At 37.2% G+C, this 15254-nt stretch overlaps 1 protein-coding gene across 6 annotated transcripts in view; it reads left to right on the top strand.

The window, feature by feature from the left end:
• Window positions 1-15254, top strand: part of COL25A1 (collagen type XXV alpha 1 chain) — a 440445-nt gene that overhangs the window by 364249 nt on the left and 60942 nt on the right. For all 6 annotated transcript variants that reach the window (XR_006887816.1, XR_006887815.1, XM_046655549.1 and 3 more), the window contains exons 16-18: window positions 4849-4881; window positions 5302-5337; window positions 9946-9990. Coding sequence is in view for 4 of the 6 variants with exons in the window: in XM_046655549.1 (XP_046511505.1) it covers window positions 4849-4881; window positions 5302-5337; window positions 9946-9990 (114 nt within the window). In the remaining 2 variants the exon portion in view is untranslated. The remainder of the gene's footprint in view (window positions 1-4848; window positions 4882-5301; window positions 5338-9945; window positions 9991-15254) is intronic.

Here is a 15254-nt window from a genome sequence, read left to right as displayed (position 1 = left end):
CCCTCGGGCCGCAGTTGCCAACCTCTGCTTAAAGAAAGGAAATCTTCTCAAGAGAGAGCAGTTTCTTCAAGTGAAAAAAATGTATGCCAAGTCTGAACTATGCCTATGTGAATTCATGTAGAATTTTATGCTTTAGAAGATGTACTTTTAAAGCTTCATTTTTTGAATATAGGCCAATAATTGTTTCTTTAATCACCCATTTTTTAAATTTAATTTTCCAGTAGTAAGGCAACTTTTTTCTTTGAAAAGACAAAGTTCATCTCAAAGGAATACTATTCTTATTTTTTATGTTAATGCAAATCACTTGCCATACTGACTCACACATAGTAAATTTCTCGGTAAATGTTAGCTTTCTTACTATATGGAAATTAGAATCAGCTAGATTGGTTATTTTTCTTTTTTATCAGAAAGTTTTATTAGTCAACTGAAATTAAGTACAAGAAACGCTTCATTAAAATGGGTACCATTTCTATAAACTTTCAGTCGGTCTAAACAGGGGACTGTAAATAGGAATCTGTAATGTATAATATGTAATCTGACCTCTAGCTTTCATCCCCAACAATGCTGTAATTGGAATATAATTTTTGATGTGTTTTTAAACACTTCCTGCTTCTGTCGTATAACTTGTGTCCAGCATGTTGGAAATATGCTTCTCTTGGCCTTTGGGTTCACTATGTGAAACTCATTCATCGTTTACCAAGTTTGAGATGTAAAGTCAAAAACTGCTTCTTTTCTGCCATTGATGTAGTAAATTACATCATTGACTGATTCACTTTAGTAGGATTTTTCTTCCTTTTTGATCCGACTCAGTGCCTTTGGATGGTAAAGCAATCTAAGCCGTTCCAGACTGGTCATCTGGAAATGCTGTGGAGCTGTGGAAACCACTAGGCCGGGCTTGCTCTGCCAGCAGCCACAGTGTAGCGAGGTTGAAGAACGACCTCGAAAGACTGAGTTCAGGCGTGTGTGGAGTGACTAAGGAGAGGCTGTGTTCTGCTCTTTGGAGTGGTAATCCCACTGACAAGTGTAGAAGTGGATTTCTTATCTGCTTCCCCCCATTGAAAGTGGGTGTTTCTGCAGCGCGTCGAATGGTTTGCTCACGCCACTGCGTTATTCACTATTTTATCTGTCAGTTAAGAAGCTTCACTTTCTTGTATCACCTGTCCGTCTCTTCATCTTTTTTGCTCCCCTAGCCTCATTCCTACAATATGCTGCCTTCTTACTTTACGCCTACATAGATAGCATCATTGATTTGCATCCTGTGAGCCTTCTTAGAAGCAACACCCATATTTGATGACACCGACCAAATTGTCTTCTTTTCTTAAAATCACATGTGAAGGCCTATTTCACTCCCACCCCAATCAATGCAGGGCCTTCTCTAACTTAGCACATATGATCCCTGAGTTCAGAACCCTCTTGCTCTCTGTCCAGCCCCACCTCTCCACTTCTAATCTATTCTGCAGTCCGTTGGAACCTGAATTATAAGTCATTTCCCTGGGGCAGCCTTTCAGTCTCCTCTGGATTGGTTAGGCTACATACTGCGTGCTCCCACAGCGCCCTTTGTGATCCTTTCATAACCCTCATCACAGTTTATTGTGGTTCCTTGTTTAATTGGACATCCAGCTCACTGGAAAAGAAAAAGCAAATAAATAAAAACTATATGATGCCTCACAATTCTGTTCCCAACAGCAATCCAGGCTCCTGGCACATAGGTGGAAGATAGTAAATAATTACTGAATGAATAATCTTTTTAAAACTTGTTTTACTTTCAACTGCTTCTTATTTTCATTGAAAGGTAGAACTTTTTCTTGTAACGTGCATTTGCTTGTCATGTCTTCTGTGTATGTACAGTGACACAGAATTTCTCAAACATGACAGTTTCTTTCTATTTCATATTCTTTTAAGGGAAAGAAAGAAAAAGAAAGTATCTTTTATGCTTTCAATCAATAGTGTTTTTGTAAACATATATTAGTAAGTGATTATGACAAGCACAGGACAAGAGCAGGATTTGTACCTGCGTTGTTCACAGTTGTCTCCCCAGGTCCTAACATCCCTGCATCCAGAATATGGCTGGCACATCCCTGTTGCTCAGTAAATATTTCTTGAGTGAATTAATGAAGGATAGAAATGCCACCACATTTGCTTCATTTATCCTCATAGACTTTATTAACACAAATACATATAATTATACATATAATTATACTCCAAGTGTTGTGTTTGAAACAGTCATGACAGAAAACGGATACTCTCTGTGCTTGAATAATCAATAGTCAGGTCAAATTCGTTTATCTTAAGTATCTCCTCAAAGTATCTTCCCGTTAATGACTTATGGTTTGGAAAATTTTATTTCCAAACCAACTGACTCATGAAGCTGGGAGTATACTTAAGACACAGTTGGGCTTTTTCCTACTTTAATCCTGTATTCGTTTTCACTGAGAGGAGTGAGGATTAAAACACTGACTGTTTTATTTCCACTACTGGCACCATTATCCTTTAAAATGTTTAACTCGTGAGTGTCTTCCAGCAGTTGCCTTGCCACTGAAAAGTTATAAAAGTTCCATGAGAGTTCACAGTTCTAATTTTTTAAAGAGAATTAAAATATACTCATATCTGCCCATCAAATGAAACTGCTGCAATTTCCACAAATAAATCAGCCTTTCAGGAAGCTGTCCTTTTCTGTGCATTTACTTCCTGTGAGAACTAAATCTAGTCCTTGTTCCCATCAGTGGGTTATCTGCCACTTTCTATTAAAACACTGAAAAAAAAAGTTTTTAAACTACAGTTAATATAAGTACCTCCCTTTTATTTACGTTTGCTACACTCTTTATGCCCTGTTGTCAAAATGAAATAAACCAAGAATTCTTTTCTTATTCTAATAAAAAAGAACATGGCAACAGAAGGTAGGAAGTCCAAAAATCACTTAGCCTCTGCTTGCCTCAGTTTCCTCATCTGTTAAATGAAAGTAGTACTATCTCCCCTATTCCCTGGGAGTCTGTGAGGTATAAATGAAATGGAAGAAGGGACTGCACAAAGTCAAAGCTGTTTTTGTGGATGCAAAGGTCTTATTGTGCAAAATATTGCAGACGTGATTCGTCGGTGCTGATGCCTTTCAGACTTGATTGAGTAGAAATAGGAATAAGTATTATTTTATTAGCCACATTTGTTTCACTTCCCATTCAGAACTCACCTGGATGTTAATAGTTGGGAAGAGAAACCAGTATCCTTTTACAATAAGACAGTATTTGAGGTCCTTTTCTTCTTTACATTTTGTTATGTTTTACTTTTTCCTTGGGTAATAGCACAGATGTCAAAGAACCTCACATATATATCAGTTTCCTCAATAAGCTAATTTATTATTTCCTTCTCCTTCCTAAGCTTTTTTTCCTTCCCAAAGGTTTTTTCATTTTGATCCTTGACTGCCAACCTGCTTAGAACATTCTTTTTGAGATTTATTTATTCATTCACCATGTATGTATCAAACATGTACTATGGACGAGGCACTGATTAAAAAGAGACACTGAATCTTCCACATGTGGCTGAGTGTCAAATGAAGACAGACGAAGAATAGGCAGAAAACATAGTCGTGTAATTACGAAGCGAGCTGTGCAGGACAGCAGGACATGATGCTGTGCGGAAAGATGTGCGTGTGAGGGGTATGTGTCTAGGTTGGTTGGTGAAGGGGTACTTGAGGCAAAGCCACTTACGCCGAGAACTGAAGAAAGAAAAGGTACCAGCCATGGGAAGAGAGGAGAGGAAAAGAGGGAGGGGACAAGTGCTCCATATACACAGGCCTGAGGCCTTATCTCTGTCTCTAAAAGAGGTTGATGAGCAGCTTCCTAAGGCTAGGACGAGGAGGTAGATGCCTGGAACAACTTCAGCATTTGCACAGAGGTGACTGCTGAGGAAATCCCTATATGTGCCTTCCTCCTTGCAGCTGTTTCTGCTTTCTTGAGTCTCAAATGACTAAGTTGTCTCCCTTTCTTTTCCTTCTGGCGTGTTCATGTGACAGAGGGCTAGAAAGAGCTTGAGAATCTCGGTCCTTTGCTGGCCTCGTTTCAGAATGAGCAACATTCTCAGCTATCCTCCATATTCTTTTCCACTCATCCCTATCTGCTTATTTATAACATATTTGCTTTAGAAATGTAGTCACCCTTGATGAAATCTGGATGGAATACAGTGCCTTTTAGAAAACCAGATTCTATCTCAAGATTTTCTCTCAGATCTTACATGTGTCCCTGTCACCCACAAGTCATCCATCATCCTGTAACTTTCCAGTGGCTGGGTTACAATGAAATAAGTGTAAAGCTAAAAAAAAAAGGGTGCCGGTTGCAACCGCGACAGCAGTGCATGAGGAAGACAAACTGACCTGCTGCGTGGCTTTTTCCAACTCGACATCATTAACCCTTTGACTTCGTCTGTTGAACCCTGACTTTCTGAAGACCAAAAGGGTCAAGGATCTCCCAGTAAATGATAGCCAGTGACATTAATAAATTCCAGAAATAGAGAAAACCAAAATTCCAGATCTCAAAATTATAATGTATTGCTTTAAAATACAATTTTAGCACTGTATCAAGGGAAGAGATCCGTATTTATGTATTTATATTTATTTCAAGGAATGTAGTCCTATGTATTTTGCCTTCAAAGTCAACCCGTGATTTTAGCAAGTACATTGTTTATCTTGGAAATTGTTGACATCTCAACAGCTGACATATTGATACAAAGTCTTAGGGAGCATAGTTAGCATTAGTCATGGGGTTCTTGTGAGTGACCCCGTCAGTAATGCTCTGCGTGTGTGTGTGTGTTTCCTGTGCCTGGAACTTATGGAATAATCTCTCATGGTTTTCATTATAGGGTGACCCTGGATCGTCTGCTGCAGGAATTAAGGTAACTGTAGACTTGGAAATGTTTGTGTGCCAGGAGTTACAGTTTCAGTGTTTATAAGCCTCTGTTTCTCTTCCCTTTGACCAAGGATGATGGTTATAACTCTGTTCCTATTCTCCTGTAATAATCAGCTTCCAAACTCAACAAGGAGTAACTACTGGAAATCTCATAAAGGCTTAAATAAGAGGTCTTGCCTTCTGTTCCCTTTCTGATTGGTTTTTATGGAAATGTGGACTTGTATGTGAGCTTTAGACAAAGCAAAAAAATTTTCCTGTTTCTAGTGAGATGTGGAGTAACAGGAAAAGTGAGTGAAGTGCATGCGATCAAGGTGGCTGGGCTGTCTCCGTGAAAGTGTCCAGAGCCTGAGGGTTTGGGGGATTTCTCCTAAGACTGTCCTTTTCACTTTTGGTTTTGTTTGGCCAGGGAGAACCTGGAGAATCTGGTCGTCCAGGGCAAAAGGTAATCTCTCTCCTCTGGTGCATCTCTATTAACTGTCTCATGGTCACCATTTTATATCTGCTATCCACTGTGGAGTATGAAAACAGTTGTGGCAAAATGATGCAGTTTTCATGCTTTGCATGCAGAGTGTTTTGGTCGTCTTGCATTTTAAAGTGTTGATGCTGACGATAGGAAACGTGGAAGCACACTCCGCTCATGAGAAGGGATGCTGTGGAGACTAAGGTCTGAGCTGTTTGAGACTCACAAAGACAGGTTGGGTTGGAATGCCACTAATTTATCTTGCGTGTTTAAGATACTCTGCATGTTTCTGTCTTTCATGAGAAGTAATGAATATTTACTAAACTGTCTCAACAGGGAATGATGGACAGTTCTTTTAAAATTATATTCCTTACATCTCAAATACTTCCCTACTGATCGCTTTTTGTGACTAACATCTACCTGTGCAGTGAATGTTATGTTAAACAAAGAAATTTGTTCATAAACTAAATTTTAATTAGAGACACTAGCCAAACCACTTTGACTAACCAATCTGTGGATACATACATTAATTTTTTTATCATTTGTGCTTTGCTCCAGTGATAAATGAGAAGACATGCAGTGAATATGTTTAGATTCCTATCCTCACTTGAGTCTGAGGCAGGAAACAACTGTTAGCAGTTTATCGTGTGAGCATCTGGATATCAGTGCCCAGTGCCGTCAGATTTTAGATAACAGATGTATTGTGGCAAACAAGTAAACGTGAATTCCACATTAGGCTAAATCTCTTCAGATCGTGACTCTGCCTTTGTCTAGGAGTAGCTGATGTTATAGAAGGAAATATGATTAGATACATAGAATTTATCTCGTTAGTGTAAAGGGAAAGAGAGTAAATTGCACTGTAGTAGTTTGGAGGCTTAAAACATAGTAAAGTGACATTCCCACATTCCTGAAGTCATTGAGAGGGTCATTGCTTTGTTCTAAACACTTAAAGTAATTTTTGATAAGGTCTTTCACAGTCTTTTAACATATCTCTAATTTAAAAATAGATTTTTCTCCTGAAACTAAGAATCTAAGAGTAATGATCCATCAGGTCCAATTTCAGGTAAAGTTGAGACTTTTCCAAAGAGCCCAGCAGAACTCTGCAAATTTGGCTATTCTGTTCCTAAGATTTCCTACTGATTCTTATGTAAGAAGTTTGAAATTAGTGATGTCATCAGAGATCCATGGTCTGCTTTGGTTTGAAAAAACAACTAATCTTCTCCAGTGGTCTAATTTTAGGTCCCTTAATCTTTAAAAATTACAGGCTAACTTTAAACTGCTCTCAATCCATGATATACTAAAAGAAATGTCTGCAGGCCTGTTAGGTCTTTTTAAGAAACAAAACCAAAAAATCTGCTATAATCTCATAAAGACTCCTCTGTTTTCAGAGTAGAAGATCCAAATTGGTTTTCCTTGCTTAAAAAACATTGGTTTATCATGATTATTTAGAAATAGAGTTTAGATTCATTTCTGGAAGTTTATAGGTTTACATATGGAAACATTGGATTTCTTTTGTATTTCATTAAAAACCTGTTTTAAATTATGTTGAGAGAAGGGGTGGTTTCATTAAAAACTTATAACCTATCTGAATGAATATGTGCCCTGAAATGAGCAGCATCTTTTTGATTAATATTTAGGCCAGATTCTACCCTTTGACACAATCTAACTTTCCCACAATATTTATGACTTCCTTTGTCCTAATATCTGGATTTGGCAATACTTACCCCAACATCGCTTTAAAAGTAAAGTATTTCCATGCTCGCTGCTCACTTAGATTGGAAAATAACAGACAGAAGTGAGTACAGAATCAGCTCAAGAGATCTTCCATGGCATTTCTCTTACCATGCAGAACCGCGTTGTGGGCTCATTGGTGCTTAAGTCCTGCATTAGGGACATTCCCAGACAAGTAGAGGATATCATGACAGAGCAAAAAACGCAGTGGTTAGCTTTCCACTGTCTGGTATTTTGCAGTATCTAAGTTTGTTATTTAGAGTAACATTCATAATATAGGAGTGATTTCATTATAGTTTTTTTCTTATACAAACTCAACAGTAGAGTGTGCAATTGATACATGAGTTAGAGTGTATATATGTGTTTGTAAAGTGAGTGTGTAGTTTTATAAAATAAGTACCGTTTCATCACATAACTTTTTCCTTCTTAACCTCTCCATATCTTTTTAAAATATATCCTCTAATTTTAAAGGGGTAAAATTACTTGATCACCCATTGGAAGGGACCCTCACAGCTGAACTGTATCTGGAAATACAGGGCACTGTCAGGGGGACCTGCAGTGAAAGCAGAGTGCCGACTTTGACAGCAGACAAGGTCTCCTATAATGGAGAGCAAAGAGTGAAAGGGAAAGAAAAAAGAAAACCAGCAGCGTGATGTATCTGTGTAAAGGTTCACCTACTTGGACAAGTATTCTTCAAATGGAATAACAAACCAGTTCTTAATGCTGACCCAGATCTGACCTTGGGCTGTGCATGCCCAAGAATTCAACCCAGAGAAGCTCCTGAGCCAAGGAATAGGCAAGACTGGAAAAATTAAGTGAAAAACTCTCTCTTAATTGAAAGATAAGCCTTTAAGGTGTAGAGAATTTATATAGGAAGAAATGTCTTCCTAAAAATGCTGAGAGATGTTTCACAAAGGGTAGCATTAAATATTTTATAATCTTTCATTATGTCAACTTTTAAGTAAATATAAATTTGGAAAGGTCAACTTTATAAAACTCCAAGACTATGAAATATGAATTCCTGAAATATTTGTTCATTAAAAAGTACATTTATAACCTACATATATATATATATATACTCAGTGCTGGAAGTCTCTGTAAGTATTCAATCTACGTTATAAAATATTCCATAATATCTTGTAAATCTTTCTCATTGTTAAAAAACATGGGTGTGTGTCTATGTATGCCTGTGTATAATATCTTTCTTTAAAGAAGTCATTGAGCCTTTTAATTTGGTGGGAGGGATGTGGTGTGGTTGGAACTGCTGTTGGAAACAGTGTTACAACCTATACATTGGCACACAACTTTCAAACAGCTGTCCTGAGTTTGGAGGGACTTTCCTAAAACAATTCAAAACTACAGATTTGTCACTGATATGTTTACTTATATTGGTTGTATATTCTGCTGCAATTTACTGTGTTTTCAAGGGCCTTATACTTTTTTTACAGTAAAAAGAATCTTGAGTAAATTGGAGATACAAGCCCTTTTTCGAGGTCTTCCCAGATTTATTTATTGAAGGGCAAAAGAGAAAGAAAAAGGAAAAGCAAAAGTCCGATGTTGTATCTGTGTAAAGTTTAGTCTACATGAACAATATTCTTTGAATGGAATATCAAATTCTTAATAATCATCCTTTCTTCTCTGGCTTAATCTCCTCTTAGTCTTATTGTTCAGAATGCAGATTGTCATATATAGTTTCAGACAGAATAGATTTCTTTTGCATTCCTGAAGCACCTTTGACCTAAGCCATCAGGAAAGTCATTGCCCTTTCTATGTCTAACCATACAGCTTAATAGACAGCGTCTGACGTCATTTTGTGATAATACCAGAGCAAATTATGGCTCTTCATAATTTGAAAGTGATAACATTAAAGATGAAATGTCTGGTTGTTCTTAGTAGATTTTCCTTAGGATGAGAATTGTTAAAACTTTAGATTAAAAGAAAGGCTTGTCTGCCACTTTTATTGTTAGTCTTTTAGTAAAGCTGTCTTCCCACTGACTGACCATCATGAAACTTTCAAATGTTATTTCCACAAATAATAGTCACCTCAGTTCCAACTCAGGATGAACTTGCATTTTCTCTGGCGATTTTCTTATGCTTCCTTAGTGGAATTTGAGAGGTTTTCTAAGAAATGTAACCTCTCTTCACTATACTTTGTACTTAAAATAATGTAGACTATTCTGTGAAAATGAGAAGACCTAGCTTGACTCCAGTGTGCTCGCCCACAATGTACCACTTAATCTCAAACCTGCATTCAGGAACAGCTGCATGGGACCATTAGCCCTAAATTGCGAAGCAGGGTTACCCAGACCCAACAATTGTTAGAAATATGGGCTGGAGTTAAGTATAATCTTAACCATGCGTTTATCTTCTCATCATTCAGGAATGGAAAAGAAATCTTACTATACTTTTAAGTGAGCAAGACTTTTAGTGTATCTTGTTTTGATGTGACCATCTGTTCATACAGCCAACTCTTGATTATCTGAGGTAAGAGAGCAGTGGAATAAGATGCATTATTCAAATGTATGCAGAATCCTCATTTCAGCAAATAGCTTCAGCCTCCCCACAAGTCATTCACCGGGGAGTAGCAAAACACAGGAGTTCTCCTTCTGCTCTTCCTCGCCTTCCATGAGCAGTGAACTGGCAGGAAGAGGGAAAACCCTGAAAATCTGCAAAATGGTCAGCCAGTCCCTGAATCAAGAGTTGACTGAACCGTATACACTTCTTGAAACTAGACAGTAGTTATATATATACAGTATATATCTATACCAAGTATTCAGCTAGGAGCATTTGCCATGTTTTCTCCAGGCGCCATGCCTGAGTGACTGTTGTCCTATAATGCTGTGTGATTTTCCTGTGTAGGGTGAACCAGGGCTGCCTGGCCTTCCTGGACTTCCGGGGATAAAGGTAAATACTGCATTGACAGTCTTAGCTTCATAGAACTGTAATCGTGAGCATCACAAACATTGGAGGAAAATAGGAAAAAAAATCAAAACTAAAAATATTGTCCTGTTCTTTAAATTCTCACCAGCCATCTCAACCAATTAAAATTTTTAGTTAAAAATTAAGCACATATTTCTAAAGTTTGCCATTGCTATCTGGACAATGTATTCTGCTATTTAACCTACTATGCCCCTGAAATGAATGTAAAAGCCACGTCGTTTGAATTCACAAGAATTCTTTAAAGTCTAGAAAGTCTACTTTCACATTTAAATTTTATACTTAAGATCCTATTAGATTCTGACCAGAAATTAAAGTCTCAGTGTCCCCATGAATCCAACATTTAGGCAGCTGTTTCGTGATTCACCCATTATGATAATCCCGCTACAGTGTTTTGTGCTTCCACTTCCTGTCGGTAATTCTCACTGCAGCGTATACATCATATTGCTAAACCGTTTTGACCCACATACTATTCCTGTCAACTTTTTATGTGTCTTTTGAAGTAACTGCTGAAAGCTTAGTTTGGAAACGTTGTTTCACCTGTTTTTAAACCGTGTGAAAATTTCACATGGCAACTCACGAGGTTTAAAAGTTCTGCTTCCTCCACCGTAGTTGCTTCAGTAAAATCAGCATCTTATTTTAAAGTTCTTTTTTAAATTCTAGAACTATTTGATAAGGTAATGTATCAAGTAGATTTTTCCTTACACTGTTCCCATCTTACAGAGTTTTGAATTAATCTCTAGTGTGCATCAGACCTCTCTAAAATTAATATTCCCAGTTTCAGTGTGAGGGTTGTGTATACTGTTTTATGAAGGTTGTATTTGAGGTGTGTTGCATGAAATCATATAATTTTAGAATAAATATGTTAAACTGTTGAGTTCCCAGACATCGTATGGTATCGTATATAATATTTTATGAGAATATTTGGTATAATTAACAGACATGAAAGCTATGTCTTCCAGGTTGACACTCGGAAATTTTCATTCTGCTTTTTGTTTGCTGTTTCCAGATTAGTATCGTAGATGTTCAGATATATCCTTTTAATATATTTTTAGTCTTTGGCATCTTCAATGAAAAAGTGCACTCTATGACAACAGCTTACTCAAGAATCAGTCATTTCCTCATCATTTGAGATTTAGCAAAGTAGCTTAATAAATTAGTATGTGATTTCATGTTGTAGAGTTAATTTATGGTAGTTTCTTAGTAATTCCCACATATTAAAAAAAAGGAGCATTTTACAAATGATTGAAAGATCATAGATTTTAAAACAAATTTAAGAAAATTGTGTTCAGCATTAGTTAAGAAGAGCTTGGTAGCATAAGAAAGGAGGAAGACATTTACAAGGAGGGCCACTCTGGAAGGACTGGGGCCGGCTTTTCTGCAGCACTTGTAGGCAAGCAGAGCTGTGTGGCCAATGCCAGGTCGTGTGACAGGACGCTCAGCACTGCGTTGAAGTCCAGTTGTCCCTTCTCCTGTGAGGAAGGCACTTGCTTGGTGAGAGAGAGTACACTAGGGTGAAGGTATTGGCTTTATTTCCCTCCAAAACAAAAAACAATGTCAGTTATGACCATTTATTATCGTTATCTTTTATTTATTTCACGTCCTCCACCAAGAAAAGTCCTCCAGGGCGCTTCTAATCCTTTGTGGGGCCGTCTGAAGGTTTTGAACTTTTTTAAGTAGAGAAGGATGTTGGTAATTTGCCATCTCAAGTAAATGCTTTGATTCCTAGGGTCATAGAAAATTGCCAAGTTTTGTCAAGATTATATAGAAAAACAAGGTTTGCTTTTCTAACCTTGCAAAGTGACTGTAGTGACAAGAAGCTATCAGTTGACGAACATTTTTTCGTCATTCACTGGAGATGCTTTTCTACTGTTGGGTAACTATCCAGTATTGGATTTAAATCACAGATACTGTTTTTAGATTAATAAGCTTTGTCTTCTCGCTCCAGCTCAGGAAGTGAGCCATATATTTTCCTTATAGTGTCATAGGTGCTCAGTATAAATAATTTTGTAAAGGAGACATTTAAGAACACATAACAGTCATGAGTAGTCAGTGGATGTTTATACATGAGTTAAAAGTTTATAGTTTTATGATATAGCTTCATTAACTTGGTATGTTCTTCATTCCTTTTATATGCCTTCCCTCTGTTAGGTAGCCAACCCCAGGACAGTTACCCACAATTTCATAGTTTGAATGAGTACCAATATTCAAAAGATGAAACCACCATGTATGGATTTAGAATGTGTGGTAGCAGAACATTAGTCATAACCTTCCTAGACTGGTATGTTTGTTTATGCTTTGGAAATACTTCCTGTTGCTGTTCATCTCCTTCTTATCTGCTGGTACTGCAGAGAGCATGCAAGAGCCATCGGGTATTTCCAAGACCTTGAGGAAACCAGCCATGACATACCAGGGAAGCTTTGATTTGCCACCTGTTGCTCTCGGGGAATGGTTGGAAACTTAATAAGAATCCAAATGCCTTCCACACAGCTCTCAGGAAATGAGCAAAGGGCCTAAATACAGACAGCAGTCTCATCTGTCTATCACCTCAGGGTCCCACTCAGAGAAAAGTGCTGACGCCTTAGGCATACATAATAAAAGTCACTAAGAACTGGCATAACTTAATTTCAAACTACTCTTAAGCTTCCTGCACAAGTATTGTGAAGTCCTCTGACCATGTGGAAGACATGTGGGATTTCTATTTCATGTATTCATGGTTCATATAGTGTCAGGATGTTCAACTGGGAAAATTAAATTACTGCATGCACAATGTACCATGCAGACATTGATCTTCTGGAATAAGATTTGAGCTCAGAAAATTATTTTTATAAATAAGTCTTCAAATATGTTTTTCATGGGTAAAACTTACTGTAACTAGCTTTTCTGAAACCACATAAAAGAGTAAGATTCAAAGTTCTTACTTTTTAAAAATTTTTCTCTCCTCACTTATTTTGAAAAGTGTAACTGCATTACTTCCCCCTTTTACGATGACACTGCCCTAATAATGGAGCAGTGATCGAGAGCCCTGACTTTAGACCCAGATTGCCGCTGTGCAGATCCTGGTCCTGCCCTCACCAGTTCGTGAGGCTGTAGCACGGTGTTGGGCAAGATACGTAATCTCTCTGTGCTCTGGTTTCCTTACAATCAGGAGTCACCATTCCATATAACTCAGAGGACTGTTGTGAGGATTAAATGAATTATTATATGTGAAGCTCCTAAAATATTGCCAAGCTTCTAGTAAATACTATATAAATGTAGGTATTGTCATTTCTTTCTCTTGGAGCAGCTCAGAATATTGGAAACATTGGTTATGCACCTGTTCTATATAGTCTTTCGTCATGTGAGTAATTTTAACCCAGAGAACGTGAAGCCATTTATCCCCTACAGGTTAATACATAGAGCGTAAGCTCTGAAAACTCCTTTGCAGTGATGGGTGAATGTTACCTTAAGAGCAGTAAGATCATCTGCTTTCTCTTGAAACATGACATCACACTATGCCCCTTTTCCTATAACCCAAACATATTCCAGTAACAAAGGATGAGGAAATGCAACATTCAGCATAGACCACGAGTTTATCTCATCATATCTAGAAGATAAATTGGAAAAAATTTACATAATACAGTAAAATTAATATAGTAGGGAGACATAATGTGGTAAAAATTATACCAAATCAGAAAAAAAACAAGTCATTTAGGTGGCAAAGACATTTTTACAGTATTTTCCCTGAAAGCTTGATATTTTTTCTCTGGCCTCCACATTAGTGAAAATTTGACATTCTGATCAAGAACTTGAGGATTGGGAGGGTACAAGACAGTAAGTGACTCCTTATACCCCATTGTATGAAGTCCTCCTTGACACTCGCTACAGGAGGACTGACTTTTACAGGTGGCGGAAACGTGTACTTGGCATTCTTAGGATTTGGTGTAGTGTTCAGTAATCTAATGGAAACTTATCTTCAAAATCCACTGGAGATGAGGTTCTTCCCTCAGAAACATCAAATCACATTTTAGAAATAGCAGAGGAAAGTTACTTTTTTGGAAATAACATAGGATGTGGAATGAATTCCTAAAAGAAAAAAGAAAGAAATACTGGTTAAAAGGATAACATTGTGTTATTTTACATATAATTATTTCCTGCTTGTATGAAATGTGTCTGAGCAGTTGAGTAATTTAAGAGTCCAATTAGGACACTCATACAACTAGAAATCAGAGATTTTTAGCAGCCACAATGAAACCTCCAATAAATAGACTGAATGTGCTTTCATGATGTAATCCTGCTACGGAAAGAAAAAAAATCAGATCTATTTTCTGGATTTTAAATAAACCTGCTATTGTAGTTCATTTTCATCACAGCCACCAAGATGTTTTAATTTATACAAATTTGATCCTTAAGGGAAATAAGTATTTTGGAGACAGACTCTACTTTCTCATTCTTTTTTTTCCCCGTCAATAATTTTACAAATCAATCATTACCAAAACTGGCTGCCTGGAGGTTCTTATTACAACAAATGTTCCTGCTATAATCCTCAAAAGCAGGTATCACGCTGACTTGAATTCTAATTAGCCTTTAAGCAAGAAGAATATTGTAAGGCTAATGCATTCAGTGTCAAGACACATTAATCAAAATTATTTGTGATGCTTTTAGCACCCAGGCAAATCAGCACATATTTTTCAATCCCTGTTGTACTATTTTTTGGGCAATGAAAATTGGATCTGCTTGGGGGTAATAAATATCATGGAAAACATGACTTAGTTTTAGCTGCTATATTAGAGGTTTTTTAGACAGATTAAAAAAATAATTTATTTTACTCCTTTAATTGATAATGACTTATAAAAATAAAACAAATGGTAATAAATGAAAAACCAGAGATTTTTCTGTGGACAAGAGCTAATCAGTTAGGACTTTCTGGCCACCATTCCCTTTAACAGATGGTAAGTTCTGGAAGTTTATAGGGAAATACCTGGTGACCATTTCTGTATGAATGCAGCTCTCTCTTCCTTTCTCACCCTGACTGATAACCCCATCTGTGTATTTGTTGACTCTTCTTGCCTACCTCAAAGACATCTTTTATGTAAAGTTGACAAGAGTGTCAAGTGAACTGTCCCAATAGCCATTTAAAAGACAGAATAAGGTCATCTAAACTACTACTATGTATTCAATGTGGGTTTGAAGAAAAATCAGTCCAGATTTTATGATGGAATTCTAAGACTTAGTGGGAGCTTTGATGGTCA

This window comes from Equus quagga, chromosome 3, assembly GCF_021613505.1.
Source record: "Equus quagga isolate Etosha38 chromosome 3, UCLA_HA_Equagga_1.0, whole genome shotgun sequence".
Lineage (NCBI taxonomy): Eukaryota > Metazoa > Chordata > Mammalia > Perissodactyla > Equidae > Equus > Equus quagga.
The sequence above is the reverse complement of the archived record's forward strand: the minus strand, read 5'-3'. Positions and strand labels throughout refer to the sequence as shown.